At 45.0% G+C, this 20,184-nt stretch overlaps 1 protein-coding gene across 1 annotated transcript in view; it reads right to left on the bottom strand.

Annotated features, from left to right (window-relative positions):
* The window catches only part of IGF1R (insulin like growth factor 1 receptor), a 183,144-nt gene extending 163,347 nt beyond the window's left edge, over positions 1-19,797 (bottom strand). Inside the window, exon 1 of the mRNA XM_081838728.1 lies at positions 17,594-19,797. Within this exon, the coding sequence (XP_081694854.1) occupies positions 17,594-17,687 (94 nt within the window). The 5' untranslated portion in view covers positions 17,688-19,797. The remainder of the gene's footprint in view (positions 1-17,593) is intronic.
* Positions 19,798-20,184: the final 387 nt, after the last annotated feature.

Raw genomic sequence — 20,184 nt, 5'->3', positions numbered from 1 at the left:
CGGATCCCAAGCAAGCATTTAAATACACGGTTGATTGTGTTTGTTGGTTAGGGAAATGAGGCAGGACCATAAAAGCCACAACTTGAAGTTGGTTTGCTTCCTTAAATCATAGTTAAACCATGGTTCAAGTTTTGAGCAGGCAAGTGACTGCAGTTGGCTGAAAACAGGAGGAAGAAAGAGGCGGGGGAAGCAGAAATGCCTAAGGTTTGAGCACGAAATGCTAAAAACGGTGGTTTGATGTTGTGTCAGGGAGGCCACAGACAACCCAAGCCACTCCCGACATCCAAAGCTCCCCTTGGGGTCTGTTTTTTTGTCTGAAGACAAGAGTGACAGCACTGGAAGACAAAGTGAGAATATACCTAGGGCACCTTTTTTTAATAGCCACTTAATAAGACTTCGCTATTCAATCTCCTGAAGGACCATTTAAGTTTACAATGCATCTAGAGTTTTGAGGTTTCAAGACCAAATTCACATGATTTAGTAAGATTTGAATGTTTTTCAAGAAGCAGTATCTAGCATTTTTGCTTTTCTTTTTTACACCTGCCTTTGCCCTTTCGTCCCATCTTGCCTTCCTTTCAGAAAATTCAACTAACGACTGCACAACACGTTATTTCTTATTTTTGTTCATTTTGCCCTGAAATTAATCCATTAGAAAGACAAACTTGATCCCAGTTCAAAGAGGACTACAGTTTCTTTTTGGCTGTGTTCTGTTTTCTTTGAACCACATTTTACACACAGAGGAAGTAAGTGTGAGTGTGTTTGTGTGTGCTTTCGCTTATCGTGGTGAATCTTCCAAAGGACAAAACTGAGGACTACAATGTTCTTCATTCACCATTTTTAGCAAACACTCTGCCACTTCCTTCTAACTAGTACGCAATCCAGAGAATTTATATAACTATGCTTAACCTCTAAAGGAACACAAGCTTTGCTTCATACTCATTTTTATATCAGCAGATGGATGCTATGCCACCCAGAGAAGATAATGAGTTACTTTACTCTCAAAGAAAATTTTCTTTTCTCTTTTTTTTAGCTCTGATCAACACATTCTCCTTGCCCAGATCGACTCAGCAGATGTCCAAAAAGGGCTATTAAACATGTCAAGGCTCTGACAAAGAAGCTGCACGAGGGTACATATATCCTGAATATGGGGGGGGGGGCAAATCCAAGGGCAGTTCAACCTCCATAACCAATAGCTTAAAACTTTCAAACATAAATATGATGGCAAACACTCTGCAACAGGTGTCTCTGCTATGCCCTATCATGACCTTGCAAGTACACTCAAAACTTCCCTGTAAATACAACTACCTATGTTCCCAATTCAAACATGTCCCTGTGAAGTTTCTCCATATTTAAGCATATCCCCCCCCCACTGACTCCCACTGGAGCCCAGAAAATGGACCCATTCCCACTAGCACTGCTGGCTATGGATGATGGGAACTGTAGTCCAACAACATCTAGGGAAAGACTGCGGCAGAGTGGGGAAAAGAGCGACCAAACTGGTATCTCTTAACCAGCCTTTTCTCCCCTGAAACTGAGCATGCAAGAGCCCTGCTGGATCAGGCCAATAACCCACTTATTCCAGTATCCTGTTCTCACAGCTGCAAACCAAGCAGCTGTGGGAAGCTTGCAAGCAGACTCGGATCTCAAGAACACTCTCTCCACCTCGGGTTTCCAGCAACCAACATTCAGAAACATTACTAGTAGCCACTGATAGCCTAAACTACATACACACTGTAGGTAGGAGCACGGACAAGCAATAGTTCCCAGGGTGTTGCCCCTCTTCCCAGGGAACTCTGGGAATTGTAGCTCTGCAAGAGAAACAGGGGGCCGCCAAACAACTCTCAGCAACTTAACATACTATACTTCTCAGGATTCTTTGGCAGAAATTGACTGCTTAATGTGGTATTATAGTGCTTTATAGTATATTATCGTATAGTATAGTGCTATAGTATGGTGCACATGTGGCCTTCATGTAAGGAAGTTTCCTGGGGTCCTGTTTGTTTGTTTGTGTGTGTGTGTGTGTGTGTGTGTGTGTGTGTATGTTTTAAGGATTCTCTTTAAAATCTCCTCTGAAAAAGGCCCAAGCAAGTGACTAGACTTCCATGATCTGTTCCCTTTGTAACCTCAAGCCACAGCAACAGGAAGCACAGCTTTTGCCGCTTCAAAGGCTGCCTTTCAATATGAAAGAGAGAAACAAACAATCAGTCTTAGACCCTCCCCAATAAATCTTGGGAGCAGATCATCAGGAAGTAAGGGGGTGGAGAGAGGTCTGGTGAATGCAAAAAGGGAGGGAGGCCCCCCACCTCTTATGAATAAACCATTCCTTCATCCAGTGAACTATTAGGGTTAGGAATTCCAAAAATTCAAAGCATGTTGCATTTCCCCCCTTGCAAACCTAAGCAAGCCATGGGGTGGAGCCTCAAACTTAACCCTTACACCACAAGGAGGATTTCTCTCAGGCAAAATAGCTATATGGCCTAACAACAACAACAGCAAAATTTTATTTATACCCCACCCATCTGACTGGGTTGCCCCAGCCACTCTGGGCGGCTTCCAGCATATATAAAAACATAGTAAAAGGACACGGACACACACACACATCCATCCTCAAGGAGCCATTTGTGTATGTTACAAGAGTTTCCTAAACAGGAACCTTCAATCAACTAGATCGACTTTCCACTGTTGCATACAAAGTTAAAAATATTCCACTCCTTATTGGAATTCCATTGTTGCTGGAGTGGTGGAGTGGGGGTCATGGTACAAACAGAGACCTCAGCAATATGTGGCACTTTATCTTAAAAAATTGCTCCTTTGTAAGGGAAGGGCAAGCCTCATTCTAGGTGTGCACTGTAGCTGCCAAACTTGCCAGGACCCAAAATATCATAAACAGAAAATGGAGTAATGCAGGAGCACCCAAAGCAATAACAGTTTGGGAAATTTATGTGGAGAATCATGGCTCAGTGTTAGGGTAACCGTGGTGCAACAGAAGACTGTAATGATGTACCAATTCGCATTTCTGTTCGGGCATATTTATAATGGGAAAGTGGCATACAAATTGAAATAAATAAACTTGTGTATTTATCTAAAATAAGTAACCACCAAACATGCAAATCTCCAGCAATCTCACCTCTAAAAGACAACAAATCCAGATAAGGATTGCCCTGCCGGAACCTCTTATGACTTGGTACACTGAAGAACACATTCAAATGGGAAATTATGAATGCCATCTAGCCTTCAACAAGCAGTTCACACAATCAAGGTGTTTGTGAGTGGGCCAGCAACCAGTAGGGAGAGCTCAAACAGCTCACCATCACTAAACAGGAGCACTTGCAAGAGAAACTAGTCTCTTCTACCACCCTGGCCACAATCACACCACTACATTTAAAGCCCTTTAGAAAATAGTCATGGTTTCCCCCAAAGAATTCTGGGAACTTCTGTGCATTAAGAGTGCTAAGAGCCCCTCACAGGGCTACAATTCCCAGAGTGGTTTAACAATCAATCTCTTGCCAGGGAACTACAGTGGTATGTCGGGTAAAGTACTTAATTCGTTCTGGAGGTCCGTTCTTAACCTGAAGCACTGCTTTAGCTAATGGGGCCTTCTGCTGCCGCTGCACCGCCAGAGCCCAATTTCTGTTCTTATCCTGAAGCAAAGCTCTTAACCTGAAGCACTATTTCTAGGTTAGTGGAGTCTGTAACCTGAAGCGTATGTAACTTGAAGCATAAGTAACCCGAGGTACACTGTACAAGAATTGTAGCTCAGGGCAGCAGAGAACGTGGGTCTCTTAACAACCCTCAGCACCCTTAAAATACTACGGCTCCCAGAACTCTTTGGGGGAAGCTTTTGTATAGTGACTAATTGTATGGTGTGAATGTGGCCCAGAGATAAGGGCCACAGTTCAATGGTATAGCATCTGCCTTGCAAGCAAAAGTTCCCAGGTGCAATCTCTGGCCTCTCCAGGTAGGGCTCCTGGAGAGCTGCTGCCAGTACTTAATTCGTTCTGGAGGTCCGCTCTTAACCTGAAACTGTTCTTAACCTGAAGCACCACTTTAGCTAATGGGGCCTCCCACTGCTGCCAGGCTGCCGGAGCACAATTTCTGTTCTCATCCTGAAGCAAAGTTCTTAACCTGAAGCACTATTTCTGGCACCATTTTTCCCCCTCAGTGGGAGGAGTTGTTGTATTCATTTCCATACCGCTTTATATTTTAAAGAAAAAAACCTCAAAGCGGTCTACAACACGTTAAGACATCAAATAAAACAACCCAGAAGCAAACAAACTCAAGCTTCAAGGAATATATTTCAGATCCTTCAAGTGACATTTTGCTTCCCCATATTTACTTACCTACTTAATTCATATAGCTGCTCCATAGCAGATGTACTCTAGGAAGCCAGTGTGGTGTAGTGGTTAGTGTGTTAACTAGGACCTGGGAGACCAGGGTTCAAATACCCACTCAGTCATGAATCTCACTGGGGGACCTTGGGCTAGTCACTGCCTCTTAACCCACCTCACAGGGTTGTTGCAGGGATCAACTGAGGAGGGGGTGAACTATGTACTCCTTGGATAAATATAATTGCAATAAATAAGCTATTCTGCTTAGCTGCATAACAAAACCGGAGGTGTCAGCCAGGTGGAATATTTTTTCAGCTTTGGAAGGGTGTTGGTGACACTTCTGCCACCATTGCATCCACTTCAGCCTAGGCACAGAAGCTCTGGAGCAAGCAAAACACATTAAGTCAGCAAGGGTTGTAGCTCAGTGGTAGAGCATCTGCCTTGCAAGCAGAAGGTCCCAGGTTCAATCCCCACCATCTCCAGATAGGACTGGGAGAGAACCCTACTTGAAACTCCAGAGAGCTGCTGCCAGTCTGTGTAGACAATACTGAACTAGATGGACCCAAGGGTCTGACTAGATAGCTTCCTATGTTGACTTATTCCCTCCCCACCACCACCCTGCAGAGGCCCTTGCGTGATAACTGAGCCGAGCAAATGTCACCGCCTTTGCCGATCCCAGATTCTCCTCCCACCTGTTGAATCTTGCAACACTCATGGCACAGTTGGCAGGGTTGGGAGGACTGGAGCATTACACATCACTGGGCATTTGAAAGAAAACAAAAGAACTGGGAACAAGTACCCAGTGGAAGCAGGAAAGGGGTGACGAAAAGGTACGAAAAACAAATGCAGAGCCAACCTACACAAGCTTTGTTCTAACAGCCAGAGAGCCTGTGTGGTGTAATGAATGGGAGTGGTAGACTAAGATACGGGAGATCAGAATTCAAATCCCCACTCAGCCATGAAGCTCACTAGGCGACACTGGGCCAGTCATTGGCTCTAAACCTAATCTGCCTCGCAGGACTATTGTGGGGGCAACGGGGAGAGCCGTGAATGCCACCTCAAGCTTTAGGCCTGGGCGATGTATTGATATATTGCCCAGGACCGCTTTGAGGGCCAGAGAGCGAAGACGCCTTTGGCCAGCAGTATATCATGCCCGGGGCTTGCCTGTGCCTTATGTTCTCCCCTGCCTCCTTCCTCCCTGAGCCAGGCACCGGCGGTGGCAGTTTCACCTTCTGCATGGCAGGCGCTGGAGGCAGCTGAGACAGTTTTGCCCTGGCGCCTCACGGGACCACGGCCGATACAGCTTGTTCCTCCCTCCGCCTGTCAACATTGCAATGTATTCCTGTATCACAGTGTTTTGCGCGATACTGAAAAGCTGGCATCGCCCAGACCTACTGAGCTCTGTGGAAGAAAGGTGGGATATAAATGCCATAAACAAACAGGCCCAAACCTTTCCCTCAACTCAGATACAGCCACTCCAGTATGAAATCTCCAACTGTGGGAGACCCTTCTCTAAGCTTAGGAGCCATTTTACACTTTAAAAAAATAAAAGCGAGAAGTATTTATTTAATACACTGATAGCCCACCTCTCCTCTAAGGAGGAGACCAGAGTGGAATTATGTGGGCTTATCTTCCTATCCATTTTATCCTCACAACCCTGAGGTAGAGATCATGTGACAGGACCAAAGCTGTGCAGTAAGCATCATGATGGTGCTATGAAAATTTGCACCTGGTCTCCCCAGTACTAAGGCTGGGCTCCAACCACTACGCTGCACTATTTGCGGCACTTGTAAAAGAGGAAGTTAGTTCAGCTGAAGAAAGATGCATAAACACAGCACTTCTGCTAGTGGAGAGGCGAGACACACCTCTTCCTCACCCTCCCAACCCATTTCTATTCAACCAATGGTGGCAACCTTTTATTTGCAAGACCACAGTTTTAACCTTCCGGTTCCTTTCTAAGCAAGCCCAGAAGTCCCATTTGCCTGGTTATTGAGGCGTCCAGAAATACTGTGAAAGCAGATGTCTTATTCCACCCTGTGCAGGATCACTGGCTAAGCTTCTCATGCTACCTCTCATTCAACAGCTGCCCATTTTATTCCCCTCTCCCCTCCCCACCCACCCAGTCCTAGTAACAGGTAGCATAAATTTATTTCCTCAGTTAATCAATTTCCCAGCATGCTATTTTCTCCCTTCCAAGAGAGTACCAATTCAATGTGTGCCCCCAGTTGCAATATCATGCTACGCTCCAACGGTTACTGTTCACCTTCTGACTTTATGAAAACTTAGCTTCCTTAAAAAACGGGAACAGAAAAAAGTTGCTCTGGTTAAGTTCATTGTCTCGCAAATCATGGGCTTCCAAAAATGTTCTCCCAGCCACAATATATTTGTGTCAAATTTTGCAAGGTCTAAAATAGAGGTGGGGGTTGGGACTAGATGACCCTTGGGATCCCTCCCAACTCTACAATTCTATAGTCTATAGACTAAGGCAGAGGTTTTTAAACTGTGGTATGTGAGTTCCCTTTGGGTGGCTGGTGAAAAGGCTGCAGCACAAATCTATCTGTACTCAGCCCTGCACCCACTTTCTGTGATGTAATGATGGAGAACTAAGATGTACACAGCAAGGAGTCCATGGTTCCAAGATGCGCATCTTTTGCTGCACACAAGTCATCTGGCTTGATGAAGGTGTCCGTCGCCAATGCGGCACCCAGAAATCTCCATGCAGTTGAAACTGGACCAGCGCTGGTTGCAAAACATGCCTGCTGCCTGAGGAATTTTGAGCACTGTTTATGGAGGGACGGAGAACTGCCACAATCGCACAGCTTGCTCCCAATCACGTAGGGCTGTGTGTGGGCCTCCCCTGTGACCACCCTCTGCAGAGCACAGCCCACACTCCCATCTTGGCCTCGGTTAAGAGGTCAAACCCCACGGTGAATGTTGGGCCCTAAATACAATCAGGGCCAGGCCCCAGCGCTAGACGTCACTTTACATGTAGAGAAGCTCCCATTCCCATGTTGGCAAAGGGGTTCAGCATCTGCTTTGCATACAGAAGGGCCCAGGTTCAATCCTTGGCAACTTGAGGTAGGGCTGAGAGAACCCAACCCAAAATCAAAGAGAAGCACTGCCAGTCAGGGGTTGACAAGACTGAGCTAGATGGACAAACAGGGAAGCTTCCTGCGTACCGGGAATCCATGGTTTCCCCATTCCAAACAGCTCAGGTAGATGAGGTGAGTGGTTGCTCTCCAGGTTTCTCAAGCAACTGGAGCAGAGGTCACAGGGCAATATCAATGGCCACGAGTTTCCCCCCGCCCCCCAGGAGTTTCTTTATTATCTGGGAAACTTAGAAAACAAGATAGCAGCCCCTTTGAATTTTGGATTGTGCTGATAGCAAAAAGCCAAGAAGGTCAATGGTTTGTTTGCCGTGTGCTGCGTGCCGCCCGTTCTGAGCCACCCTTGCTGCCTGCCGCTACAAAGCGTTGCTCTTCACTCGATTCCCCTTCCAAAATAATAATGTTCCTCCCCCCCCCCCATACACACAAAAGAGCAAAATTCAAAACACAGCAGATGTAAAGTCATAGCCAGCTGGACCACAATATTGGTTCATACTTTGAAGTAAACAGGGCTATCACTTACGGTGTGCTGTAGCATCAATAGGTTTACACATGATAAACATTCTCCCTGACCGCTTCCCATTCCACCACCACCACCCCCTGCCTCCAATTTTTTCAATGCTTATTTGTTGGCATCACACAGTTTAATGCTATTTGCTGGCATCACATAGGAGATGAAGTCACCAGGTTCAGCTAGACTCATCTGCGCACGGGAACGACTATTACTAGCATTAACTCTCGCCCCACCAGGAAAATAGTCACCTCCTTAAATCTTTAAAAGATGTACACTTGGAAGTCACATCCAAATTGGTGAAGTTTTCTCCCAAGTATGCTAAGGTTAAAGCATCCAGTGAACATTGCCTTCCACAGAAAGTGAATGCAAAGGGGCTTTTTAAAATAAAAACAAAACAAAACAACCAGCTACCAATTAAGACCATTGCAAGTGGTCAATGTTGCCACAAACCTTAAAAAAAAAAATTTTAATGCCTTAGACCAGGGCGTCTGACTCCCAAGACACTACGATCTACTCGATCTACTCGCAGAAAAAAAATATGGCAGTGATCTGCCCCTTTTTTGGGGGGGGTCAGGTCTAGTTGTTGAGCTTTTTTTAGTGAATAATATCCTGTTTAGGGGGTTCAGGTTTTAGGGAGGAAAATGTCAAAATTTAGTAAAGAGGAAAGGTCGCTCGCCAAAAGATCGCTAGGAAAACAATCAACCTGTTGGGACACCCCCCTGCCCTACACCAGTGGTTCCCAATTAGCTAAGTAATGAAGACCCCGTTTTTTTCAAAAGCCAAGCCATGAATCATCTACTTTTGAAACTGTTGTTATCTTGGTAGTAGTTTTTGTTATGTGAATGGTGCCATCACACGCTCCAAAATGCCCCAGCGCCAAACTGGGACATGCGTCTTCCTGGCTGCGCTCCCACGACTTACGTAACCTGTGCGAGAGCATGGACCCCTAAACATGTTGTCCCAGACAGCTGACGGGTATGTGACACAGATCTCTTGGGGTCTGTGGACCACCAACTGGAAACCACTGCGCTAGCTTGTACTTGTAAGGAAAGTGAGCCCCTGAGCAAGTTTTCTTTTATTACTAAAAAAAAAACACATAGTTGTTAGCTATTGTGTTATTTTGCTGTTGGTTCCTGGAAAATGGGCTCGAAAGACAACAATCTGGCTGGCCAGACTCCTAGAACAACAACTTCACACCGTCATTGTATCCCCACATCTTCAAACCTAAGCCAATGGCAGAGTGGCAGGAGCGGTGAACAAGCCAGGATAGCAATCAGTGGCAGATGCCCAAGTGCCAGGGCATCTGCTTTGCATGCAGAAGGGCCACAGGTTCAATCCCCAGCATCTCCAGGTAGGACTGGCAGGTGAGGAGCAGGGAACCACAACTCTAGCCGCAAAACCTGCAGAACATTTGCCAGTCAGTGTACAGGACACTGAGGTATATGGGCCAACTGCCCTGACTCTTTCAGGCAGGTTCTTATGTCCCCAAGCCTGAGGTACTGTATTCCATGCCTGCACAACTTGCGAGCCAACTGCAACCCATCCATTACGTGACCTGAAAGTGGCTAGTCATCAAAAAAAGAAGGCTAACTGCAGCCCAATGGAACATTGTAAATGGCTGGTCAAACATAAATTGCACAGGTCTGCAGTAACTCAGTGCTCCAGGTTATTAAAAATAAAAGGATAGATCTAAACAGTGTTAGAAACTCAGATATATAAGCTACAGTGGTACCTCAGGTTGCATACGCTTCAGGTTACATACGCTTCAGGTTACACACCCAGAAATAGTGCTAACCCAGAAATAGTGCTTCAGGTTAAGAACTTTGCTTAAGGATGAGAACAGAAATCGTGCTCCGGCGGTGTGGCAGCAGCACACACGGACCTCCGGAACGAACGGACCTCCGGAACGAATTAAGTACTTAACCTGAGGCACCACTGTAATCGCCAAATGACACCTTAAACCTAGGTTAAGGTCACCACAATAGAATGTCTAAGCGCCATTTTTAAATGGTGGTGGTGGCGGTGGATTTCATTTCTATACCGCTTTATATGTTAAAGAACAAATCTCAAAGTGGTTTACAACACATTGAAACATCAAATAAAACAATCCAGAATAAAACAAATTCAGGCTTCAAGGAAAATATTTCAGATCCTTCTCTAAGTGACATTTTGCTTTCTGCAGTCACCAACCTGGCATCCACATGGTCGTAATTAGACCCACGTCAGTCGCAAAACACGCCTGGTTAATTTCCAACACTGAATCTGAACTATTGTATATAGTGGTGTAGCTGTCTAGGGTCACATAACTATTTCTGCAGCTGGGTCATCTGCAAAGTTCCAGAGCCAGCCAGCCAGCATGGAAGCGGAGCTTTTTAGTCGCGTATGCTCCAAAAGCTCCAAAGTGTTTAGGAACACTTCAAACATATGGCACTTCAGTTTCAACAGAATGGCGTGCAAGTTCTCTTACGTACAATGCAACTTCACGGAAAACAACTTAGGTCGCTTCAAGATAGGATACTGGAGCACTCTAAATCCATTTCCCCATGTTAAGCTCACAAAAAACAGTATATCAAGCTGAAAGGCAACACATGAAGATCTGCACTGATCATCACAATGCATTCCTAATTATTACTGTTCCATAATTATTATAATACTATTATATAATCTGAGAAGTATGCATAATCTTAGAAGGTTGTGACTATCATGAAGAGATGCCTGCACTTCTGAATTTCTGGCTGTGGGGACTCTCCCAAGGCCACCCCCCCTCCTCAGCCACCCCCCTTACCCCTCAGTCACACCCCTCACCAGCCCTGCTTTACAAATTTCTTGAGTGTTTTTGCCTGCCTATAATGTGTCTTTCAATTCTGATAATGCTTCGTGTTTGTCTTGATAGATGCACAGAAAGGGAAGTCATAGAATCATAGGATTGTAGAGCTGGAAGGGACCCAAGGGTCATCTAGTCCAACCCCCTGCAATGCAAGAATTAGCATTTGTTGCTCTGCCCGTTTTTGCTTCTGACCCTGCATACCCTCAAAAGGTTGCCTAGAATTGAACGAGGCCCTAAAGCTGGGAAAGTTTCCCAACACTGGATTTAGCATATTGTGCTGAATTTGCAACGAAGTGCAATACTTTGGTTTACACCTGTTAGAAAACGAGAACCACTTCATTTCCTTTTTTAAAAGGAACCAAATGTATTCTTACACATAATCAGCTAATCCAACATACATTTTGTTCTTGTGAAATTTTAAGCGAGAACAGCCCATATAACGCTGATTGAATCCTGGGAAACGCCAAGAAATTGACGTATTTTCCAACCATTCTAGTGAGTTAACTGTGACACCACCTGGAAACTGGGTTGAAGCCTTACCTCAACCAATATGGCCTTAGGCAATTCATCATCTCTCAGTTTAAGCTCCCTTTGCAATAAATTATGCAATACAGTAAACGCAAGCCTACCTTACAGGGGTGCTCATCAAAATTATATGTGCAAAGCACTCCACATGCACTATGGAAGAGCTATGGAGGTAAACAGTATACCTTTTCTAAAGAGCTTTAATGTGTTTTAGCATTTCTTATCAAGTTATCCTCCATGTTTAGCATACATCATTCATACTAGCAAAGCAGCTTTCCCTAGATTTTGTAAACAGAGAAGTGTTATCTTTATCTGTGTCCATCGTACAGAAAATGGATTCAGTTTAAGATTTCCGATAAGATCTGTGAAAGTTCCTTTTGTAAAGTAAGAAAGCAGCACCTTCCTGTACAAAAACTCACAGAGCATGCTAAACTTGCTGTAGTCTTTATGATGTTGACAGTGCAATCCCATGAACATCGCTCAGCAGTTAAGCCCCACTGAGTCCAAGGGAACTTACTCCCAGGTAAGTGTGCACAGGATGGCAGGCCAGGGCTCCCAGATCCTATGCATAACTTGCAGGAAAGAGCCTCTCAGCGGCCTTTTTTGTCTCAGCAGAACACACACACAGGTTCAAAACAGCACATACACAGCCAAAAATTCAACACACACTCCACAAATGGAAGGAAGACTAAACAAAGTTGCACAAGAGCCCAGATAACAAGCTTGCTGCAATCTGCCTTTTATAATTAGTTTCTAAGAGCAACAGGGACAGGCTAACAGCTAGGAAAGTTCCCTTATTACTCAGGCGTACGAAAACCGCAGCATCTCCCAACATGTTAGGGAGTTTTACGATTTTACAGGGTGTGAAGGTGTTCAGAAACTTTTGAAGCAAGGCAACTTCCAAGTATTTAAAGAGCTTGCAGAGTTTGAGTTCCATACACTCTGCAGATTCACTTTTCCGTATAGGTGGGAAATCCTATGTCAATCAAGGTATGTGCAAGTTCCTTTTTTTTAAATGAAATACACTATTTGGGGTTCAAAAATCAGGAGATAATTTTAAAGCTTTTTAAATGGCACCTACAGAATCTGTCTGGAAAACCCACTCAAGAGAGATAGCTTGCAACAGCATAGTAAGCAGGGAGGAAGTCTAAGTCGACAAAGCACTTCCCAGTTAAGTTTAAGTAGAGATCTTTTTTTCTAAGAAAGAATACCTCAAAAACCATAACCACAAGAATGTTTTGAAAAGGCTGCAATACTACAGTTCTTTTAAGGAAGTGTCTTAATATGGTGAAACAGGGATGGGCTTTCAAGCTTGGAGTATCTAAGATCTTGATGATGAAATCCATTCTTTAGAAGGAACAGATGGGAGGAAGCGAAAGAAAACTACCGGTAATATTTTCCGTTCCCTGCTTACCAGATCTACTACAAGGGCTTTGGCAATGTGTGAATTTTACAGTAATTTTGCTTAGCTTCTCTTAGGACCCATCAATACACAAGCAGGATTAACTAAGCAGCCAGAGAAAAATTCTCACCCCAACCCAACCTAAGGAAATTAAGTTATTTCTAGATTTTCACGGTTCCAAATTTCAGAGTAGCAGAACACCCATCATCATTTTTCTAACTATTAACATCATCAAAGCATATTTAAATACTTAAAATAATATCCTAGTAATAGCAAAGGAATCAGTTAAGAGGCTTCTCACAATCACTACTTTAATCCTAAATACATACTTAAAAATCAACTAGATTCAAGATGATACACCTCCATGTGGTTAGAAGCAGGTTGTGAGGTGGTTACTCCAAATAACCAAAGTTGCAATCCTAATCCCACTTACTGGAGAGTCAGCCCCATTGAATTCAACGGGACTTATTTCTGAGTAGGCACAGTTAGGACTGTACTGTAAATCACCACCAACAAAACCTAGGATCCATTGTGTACATCCTGAGCAAAGGAGCTTGGCTTTAATGGAGTACTGGTTTACAAGGAAAAGAAAGTCTCTGTTCAAAACATTATAACCAGAACACAGTGTCTTCATCACAAAATCTAAATATGGCAAAGTTGCCAGAACAGAAGGACTTCTTCTGAACAGAGGATAATTATGGCTTCATTCAAGTTAGCCATTTAAAATCAATTTTAAAGCTAGTTCACAAAATGGGGGTGGGTGGGTTCTGAATTAGTACAGTACAGAAAGCTGAACTGTTCGTCAAATTTAGAATGCCAGTTTGTTTTAAGATGCCTGAGCCACAACACAGGTAAGTGAGAGTTAAGACTTAAGCCTACATATACAAGGAAGAAGAAGAGGAATAATCACCTGTGCCAATTAAAAACTGCCTCCAAGTGAACACATTAAGCATCTTTATGTTTATTTTCCCTTTTAGCACAACTGGCAGCGATAAGCACTTAAAATAATATTTGCATCAAAAATGAATTTTTCCTATAAATCTTCGACAATTTAGAAAATTTGAGTTTATCTGCTTAGGCCCAAGGTCATATACAGCTGATACCAGGTAATATACTAATATTGTATCGTCTCATTTATAACCCACATTAAGTGTTTGATTTCAGTGGTATAACCTCCAGAGCCGAATTATTACCCTTATTTTTGTTCTGAAGAGGACAGGGCCAAGGCTTCAACTGCATTCATTTCCTTCTGACATCGTTTGCACCTGCTATCAAATAACTACTCACCTTCAACCCCAATTCCACTGTGAATACCCCCAAACACACCACCTGTCAAGAGAACTGCACAGTCATAACTGCATCCAATTATGCAATCCTTTGCTCAGGTACCAAAACAGTTTGCAGCATCCACAATTCAGTTAGCCAAAGAACATACTGACTTAAACGGAGCTGGCAAGCAAGCAAGCTGTAAGAATCGAAGGAGGCACAACCAATACACAATATTTAGGAACGCACTCGTCGCCATGGACCCTTGACATATAACCTCTCACTGGTGGTTTGCAATGAAATATCCAGTCCCTCTGCCACCTAGGTTCTTAGTCAGTACACCAATCCCCTTAGTGGCGAGGCCATTTTGCACTCAAGTATCTAAATTACACTGGGAATTACCTTTTACGCTCTCTCAAGCTAACTATATTCACTTTATCAGCAAGCACATTAAGAGATATTGATGTTGATACTATACACACACACTCACAGAAATAATTACAGCTATGAGGGGGTTTTGCTACCTATTCGGAGATAGAGATCTAAGTGAACAGAGCTGAAATGTGCTCTATTAAATAACACAGTTTTAGTGCAGCAAATGGGGACCAGCACTGGGGTGATTTCCCCACCCCGCCACACAAATCAATAAGGTACAGAGGGAGGTTGTTTTGATGTCAAAGCAGTCTATATTTGTCAACGCCTTAAGGACTGAATGGAAGAAGCTCAATGCGCACACTCTCTACCTCCGGAAACAACCAAAAGGCCAGGTAAGAATTCAAGTTAAGTGTCCATGCAAAACCTGCCTCATGCATAAGGGGCCGCCCACCTGCTTGGAAAAGCTTAACACACAATTTGTACCAACACACACACACATACACCTCTCTGCATGCAAAACATTTCAGTGCTGTACAAAGACATCTCAGCAAGAACCATAAGCGTCAACAACAGATCACTTGCTTTCTTAATCAACTGTGTTTACTATTTTCTTCACCAATCACATTTTAGCAACTTTAAAATTAAGTGAATTAATTGAAGCTTCCACATGCACACACCCTGCCTTCCCCACCCCCAATCTTGGTCTCAACGCTTGTGTATTCCTATTTAGGAATGCATGGCTTCTTATGACCGAAAATGGAAGAGCTTGTAGGACTATGACACATTCTATTTTTTTTAATAAAAAAAAATCACATAAAAATTAAGACAAAATGTTCCTTCCTCTACTATGAGGAGGGGTTACACCATGAAATTATCTGCTCAGGACCATTTCTCTTAACATGAGCATTAAAAAACACACACACACAAACACAGGAGCACCACACAATGAGGGTGCTTTTAACTGAACTACGAAGATGAATTCCCCCCAGACAGAAGCAGCTATGTTATGTTTACTATCTGGAACACACACCCTGAAAAAAGGCCTTTTAGTCCAACAGCTCAAAAGAAACCATTTTAGAAGGAATCCCAATGAATCTAAAAAGAATGTTCAATCTTATTTTATTTGTGCTGGCTACTAAGAATGCTGTTCAGATGTTTCCTTAAGGATGGGAAAGTTAACACAGGTAAAGTATATAACAAAACTTGTACACCAACATCTTAAAAATTACCCCTGGCTTGAAATTCATTCAAGACATTAAATCGCACTTGTTCAACTGTCTACTTCCAATTCTATTGCCAAACTTGCATGCAAACCTACGCAGCCATTTAAAATTTGATAATTGCTCTTCCCGCATTCTATCCCCAAAGCAAATTTGTGGCCAATGTTTAAATTCAGAAAAAACAAGGCTTTCTGGGGTTCCCCTCTGCTCCTTTTGTGTGTGGCGGGAAAGGTCAAGCAACAATTGCAAAAATCAATTTATAGCCAGAATTTTCACCACATAGTAAAGAAACAAAACAAAACAAAGAGCAACATGACCTCTGTATCTAGTAACCTTACCACAGCAGGTCCAAAGCTCTTTTATGTCCAACCAGCACCCTTTCAACACTTTTTAAAGAAGTGTATTAATAATGGATCACTCTTAAGACAAAGGAGGTGCATTCCTTTTATTCAAGAACATTTTATCACCAAAATAACTGCAGTGTAAACAACAAATCCAGCCGCCAGCTTTGATTTGGGAGCATTTTTCACTCGTTTGTTTTTACAGATTCACACATTGTAGTGGCAACGCTTACAACGCATGAAATGCATCTTTTCCCACTCTCAACCAACGCATTTCTCTGCACCCAGGCAGTAGGAGACAGAGGGATGCAGAGTTAAAATGGTTGCATTGAAGAAATAGTCCCCCCCCCAACTGCACACATACACACTCTCCAGCTCCTCTGAAAGGAGCAAACTAAATAAACCACATGGGGGGGGGTAAAAGAAGGAAAGGAAGCATCTCCGCCCATTAGCTATTCAAACAGACCATTATCCGTGATAGTTGCAGAGTTATAATTAATTGCAAGTTGGACTTATTTATATATGCATATTTACAACCCAACTGTCTCCCCCCACCCCACTCCCAATTCCTCTTAGAACCCAAGCGGGCGGGCAGGCAGAGGGTTGGGGGGGGGGGAATCCGAAATTAAGCCTTAATCGGGACTTTTAAAAAAAATAATTCTCCCAAGCAACCAAGACAGACGCTGATCTCGAAAAGATGCGGAAAGGGGGGGCGGCTGGCTGGCGGGCGGGCGGGCGAGAAACACGCACACAATCCAGACATCTTTGTCCACACACTGGAGACTTTAACCATTTGCAGAGCGATGCGCACCAGCAGAAAGGCGCGCGCACAAGGAACCACGTTTTCGCAACGCAGGAACTCGGGGCACGTTTAGACACAAAAGAAAACAAGAAGCAGGCGGGGAACGGGGAGAGGAAAACACCGCCAGCATCTCTCTTTCTCTCCCGATCTTCTCGATTGCTCAGACCGCTGCCGGACCCACAACATTCCCCACATCAAACCCTTCGCCCCCGGGTCGAAAGAGAAAAGCATCTTTACAACTGCGTTGTTTTTTTTACGCAGCACTGCTCTCGCAACCATTCATCTTTCCCCCTTTTTTGGTCCGGGGGCCGGAGACTCACAGCATCACTCACCAGGAACACAACAATCAATCGAAATGATATTTCCCCCACAAATATCATTCGAATGGTGAGTGCATTATTTCGAACGCATTATTCTCAGCCTAAAATGATTAGCGCTGGCAGCGTATTAAGAGGACATCACCAGTCTCTCTTCTGAGATTTTAATAGGTTTGCTTTGATGCGCAGCAGATATACACACGTGTGTGTGTATATACACATACACATAAACACTCACACACAATATGAGGGTTATATAGTCCTGGAATATACATCCTAACAAAAGGGGGGGAATGCTTGCTTATTTTCTAAAAATGGGAATATCTATTCTGCATTTAATACACTAGAAATCACACCAACAAATGGAGGGAAGAGGAGGGGTTGTTGTTGTTTTAAACAGCCGTTTTCAGGGCCAATTTCAACAACACACCCGAGCATTTTAAATCACCCACTTTCTCTCTCGTTGCCACCGCAATGCGAGGCACAGGTCTACACCCACCCTAATTAAACCCCCAACACCCATTAAATTGAAGGGAATCCCCCACGCTCCCCAAAATAACAATACTCACTTTTTCCATTTGCTGGCCACAGGCAAAATGCAGTCAAGATAATCAGAAGTCCCCCAAATAAGGTCAGAGACCCTCCTCCGGCGCCTGACTTCATTCCTCTTTTTTGTTATTATTATTTTGGAGCAAAAGGGCCTTTTCTTGAGATATATATATATATACACACACACACAAAATCCCAACAGTTTTAAGTCCTCAGTTCTCCTTCCCTCCCCAGAAAAAAGAATAATGGGGAGGGGGAATCCAAGCCTCCCCTTCCTTCAAAAACTCAGGGGAGGAGGGGAAAATAAGAAATTGGCAAGGTGAAAAAAATACGAGATGTTTTGGAGCAAAGGGGTGTTGTTGTTTTCTCTCTTCTCCTCCCTCCTTAGGAAGGAAATTGTTCTGTCCCCCTCTGAATGAGAAACCAAGACGGGGGAAGGGGAGGCAGGGGGAAAAAGCCTGTTTTGGTGCCTGCAAAATAAGGTAACAGACTTCCCCCGCTTTTCCCCCCTCCTGAGACAACTTCTTCCTCCTCCAAAGTACTCCGAGAGGCTGGAGAAAGGTCGCGGCGCTCAGCGTTGCCTGCAGTCACCCAGAAGTAGCAAACATATACCACTTTGGAGCAAACAGTCCGCATCTTCGACCTCCATCTTTTCTTTTGCTCCCCTTCTCTCTCTCTCTCTTTTTCCCTCCCTCCCTTTCTCTAAATAAAAACACAGAAGAGGCTGGGAGCTGCGTGCGTGCCTGGGCTTTCCGATAAACAAATGGAGAGATCCGCAGATCGAAGGATAGAAACGAGGGGAGAAAATAGTTCCAGCGTCCCCCCTCCCCACGCACAATTTTTTTCCTTTTTTAAAAAACACCCGAATTTAAGAGAGCGGAAATCAAGCTTCCCAAACAAACAGCCTTTTTTCCCCCCTTCCCCTTTTGCAAGAAATCTGAGGCTCCCTTAAAGGGATCTCCCAAAATCACCACCACCCCTTTTCCTTTTTTTTTTTTTTTAAGCTTTTGACTTGGAGAGAGACAAAATGCGGAATCAAAATGAATGGAAGGAGGCAGAGTGGCTTCCCCCACTCCACCTCTTCCCTCTCCCTCCCCCCCCCTCCAGGCGCCTTCCCCAAAAAAGGGGGAAAGAATAGAGAGGTCCCAGCAGACAGAAAATGCAGGCACCGAAAGGCGGCCGAGGTCGTTTCTTCCTCAGCACTCCATCCCCGGGAGCTGCTGTTTGGCCATTGCAACGAAGGAGGAAAAGAAGAAAATCCAAGCAAAACAAACAAACAAAAATCCAAGCGGCCTTTTCTTTTTGTCTGTGGGGGGGGTTGGGGGGGACAGAACACAAAAAGCCTTCCGGGCGCCTTTGGAAATATGTATATATTATTTCATTCCATTCCCAATCTCTTCCTCGCCAGTCGACCCAAAGCAAAAGCTGCAATTTGCAAAAAAAAGGAGGGAGTTGTAAAAACGCCAGGCGATGATTTTGGTGCTGTCTTGCTGGGGATCCGTTGGGGCTGAAGAGGAGGCGGAGGGAGAAGGATCCAGCCGCTGAAGGTCAAAGCTTTGCAGCAAAGCAAGCAAACAAACAAAACGAGAAAACCACCCGACGCTCGCTCTCCTCTCCTGGAGCTCCTTTTCCTGGGCTTGGCAGAGGAAGGAGGGGGCGGTGGGCGAGCGTGTTGTCCAGCCCTGCGCTCGCTTTCTCCGCAGGAATCCGCCTCCCCGTTGCAGAGGTTGGCCTTTGCACAGCGTCTCCTCCCGCTGCTGCCGCCGCCGCCGCCGCCGCTGCGGAGCGAAAAAAGGAGGAGCGCCAGACGGGTCTTCCCTTGCTATGCTTCTCCTGCCGCTGGATTCACATGAAGATTTTTTTAAAAAAAATCTTTTGATTGAAGGGTCTTGTTGGCTTTGCGCAAAAACACACCCTCCTCCAAGAAGGCGCCGTGCGAGCAAAACGATGTAGCCGGCTCTCAAGCAAGGATCCCGGTTGCTGTGCGGGCTTTTTTTTTTTTTTATGCTCGGTTATTATGGCACAGGGACCATAGCTAGGGAAATCTGCTCGCGCACACGGGAGCGTGCACACACAGCCCAGAGAGAGAGAGGGAGGTAGGATCGGAGAGGCGCCCTCGGGGTCGCAAAGCAACGGAGGAGGTGGAGGCGGACTGCGCTACCACAACAGCGGCAACAACAACAACACCCCCCCCCGCAACACACACACACACACACACACACACACCCCCGAGGGAAAAAAGGAGAGGGAGGGGGAAGAGGCCCAAGCGGCGCGCGCGCGCAACAGCAGTTTGCAAAAGCAACCAGCGCGTCCGCAAGGCCCGGGCAGGCGCGTGGTAAAAGCAGGAGCCGCTCGAATCCAGGAACGGAGCCGCGTTTGGCGGCGCAGGGAGAAGGCGCGCGCGCCGGTGGTGTGCAAAAGCGGCGGCGGCGGCGGCTGCAGCTCCTTCTTGCAACAAGGCAAGCCGGGAGGAAGGCAAAGCTTAATGGCAAAAAGCGAGGAGAAGGGGAAAGGGAGAGAAACGGATTGGGGGGGGGGGGAGAGAATCGCGGTTAATAAGCCCGCCCAGGAGAAGCTGCGCGCAGGCGCTCCTAGCAGCAGTTGCATTGAA

Source organism: Podarcis erhardii (assembly GCF_964252035.2).
Source record: "Podarcis erhardii genome assembly, chromosome: 14".
Lineage (NCBI taxonomy): Eukaryota > Metazoa > Chordata > Lepidosauria > Squamata > Lacertidae > Podarcis > Podarcis erhardii.
This window is presented reverse-complemented; position numbering and strand designations above follow the sequence as displayed.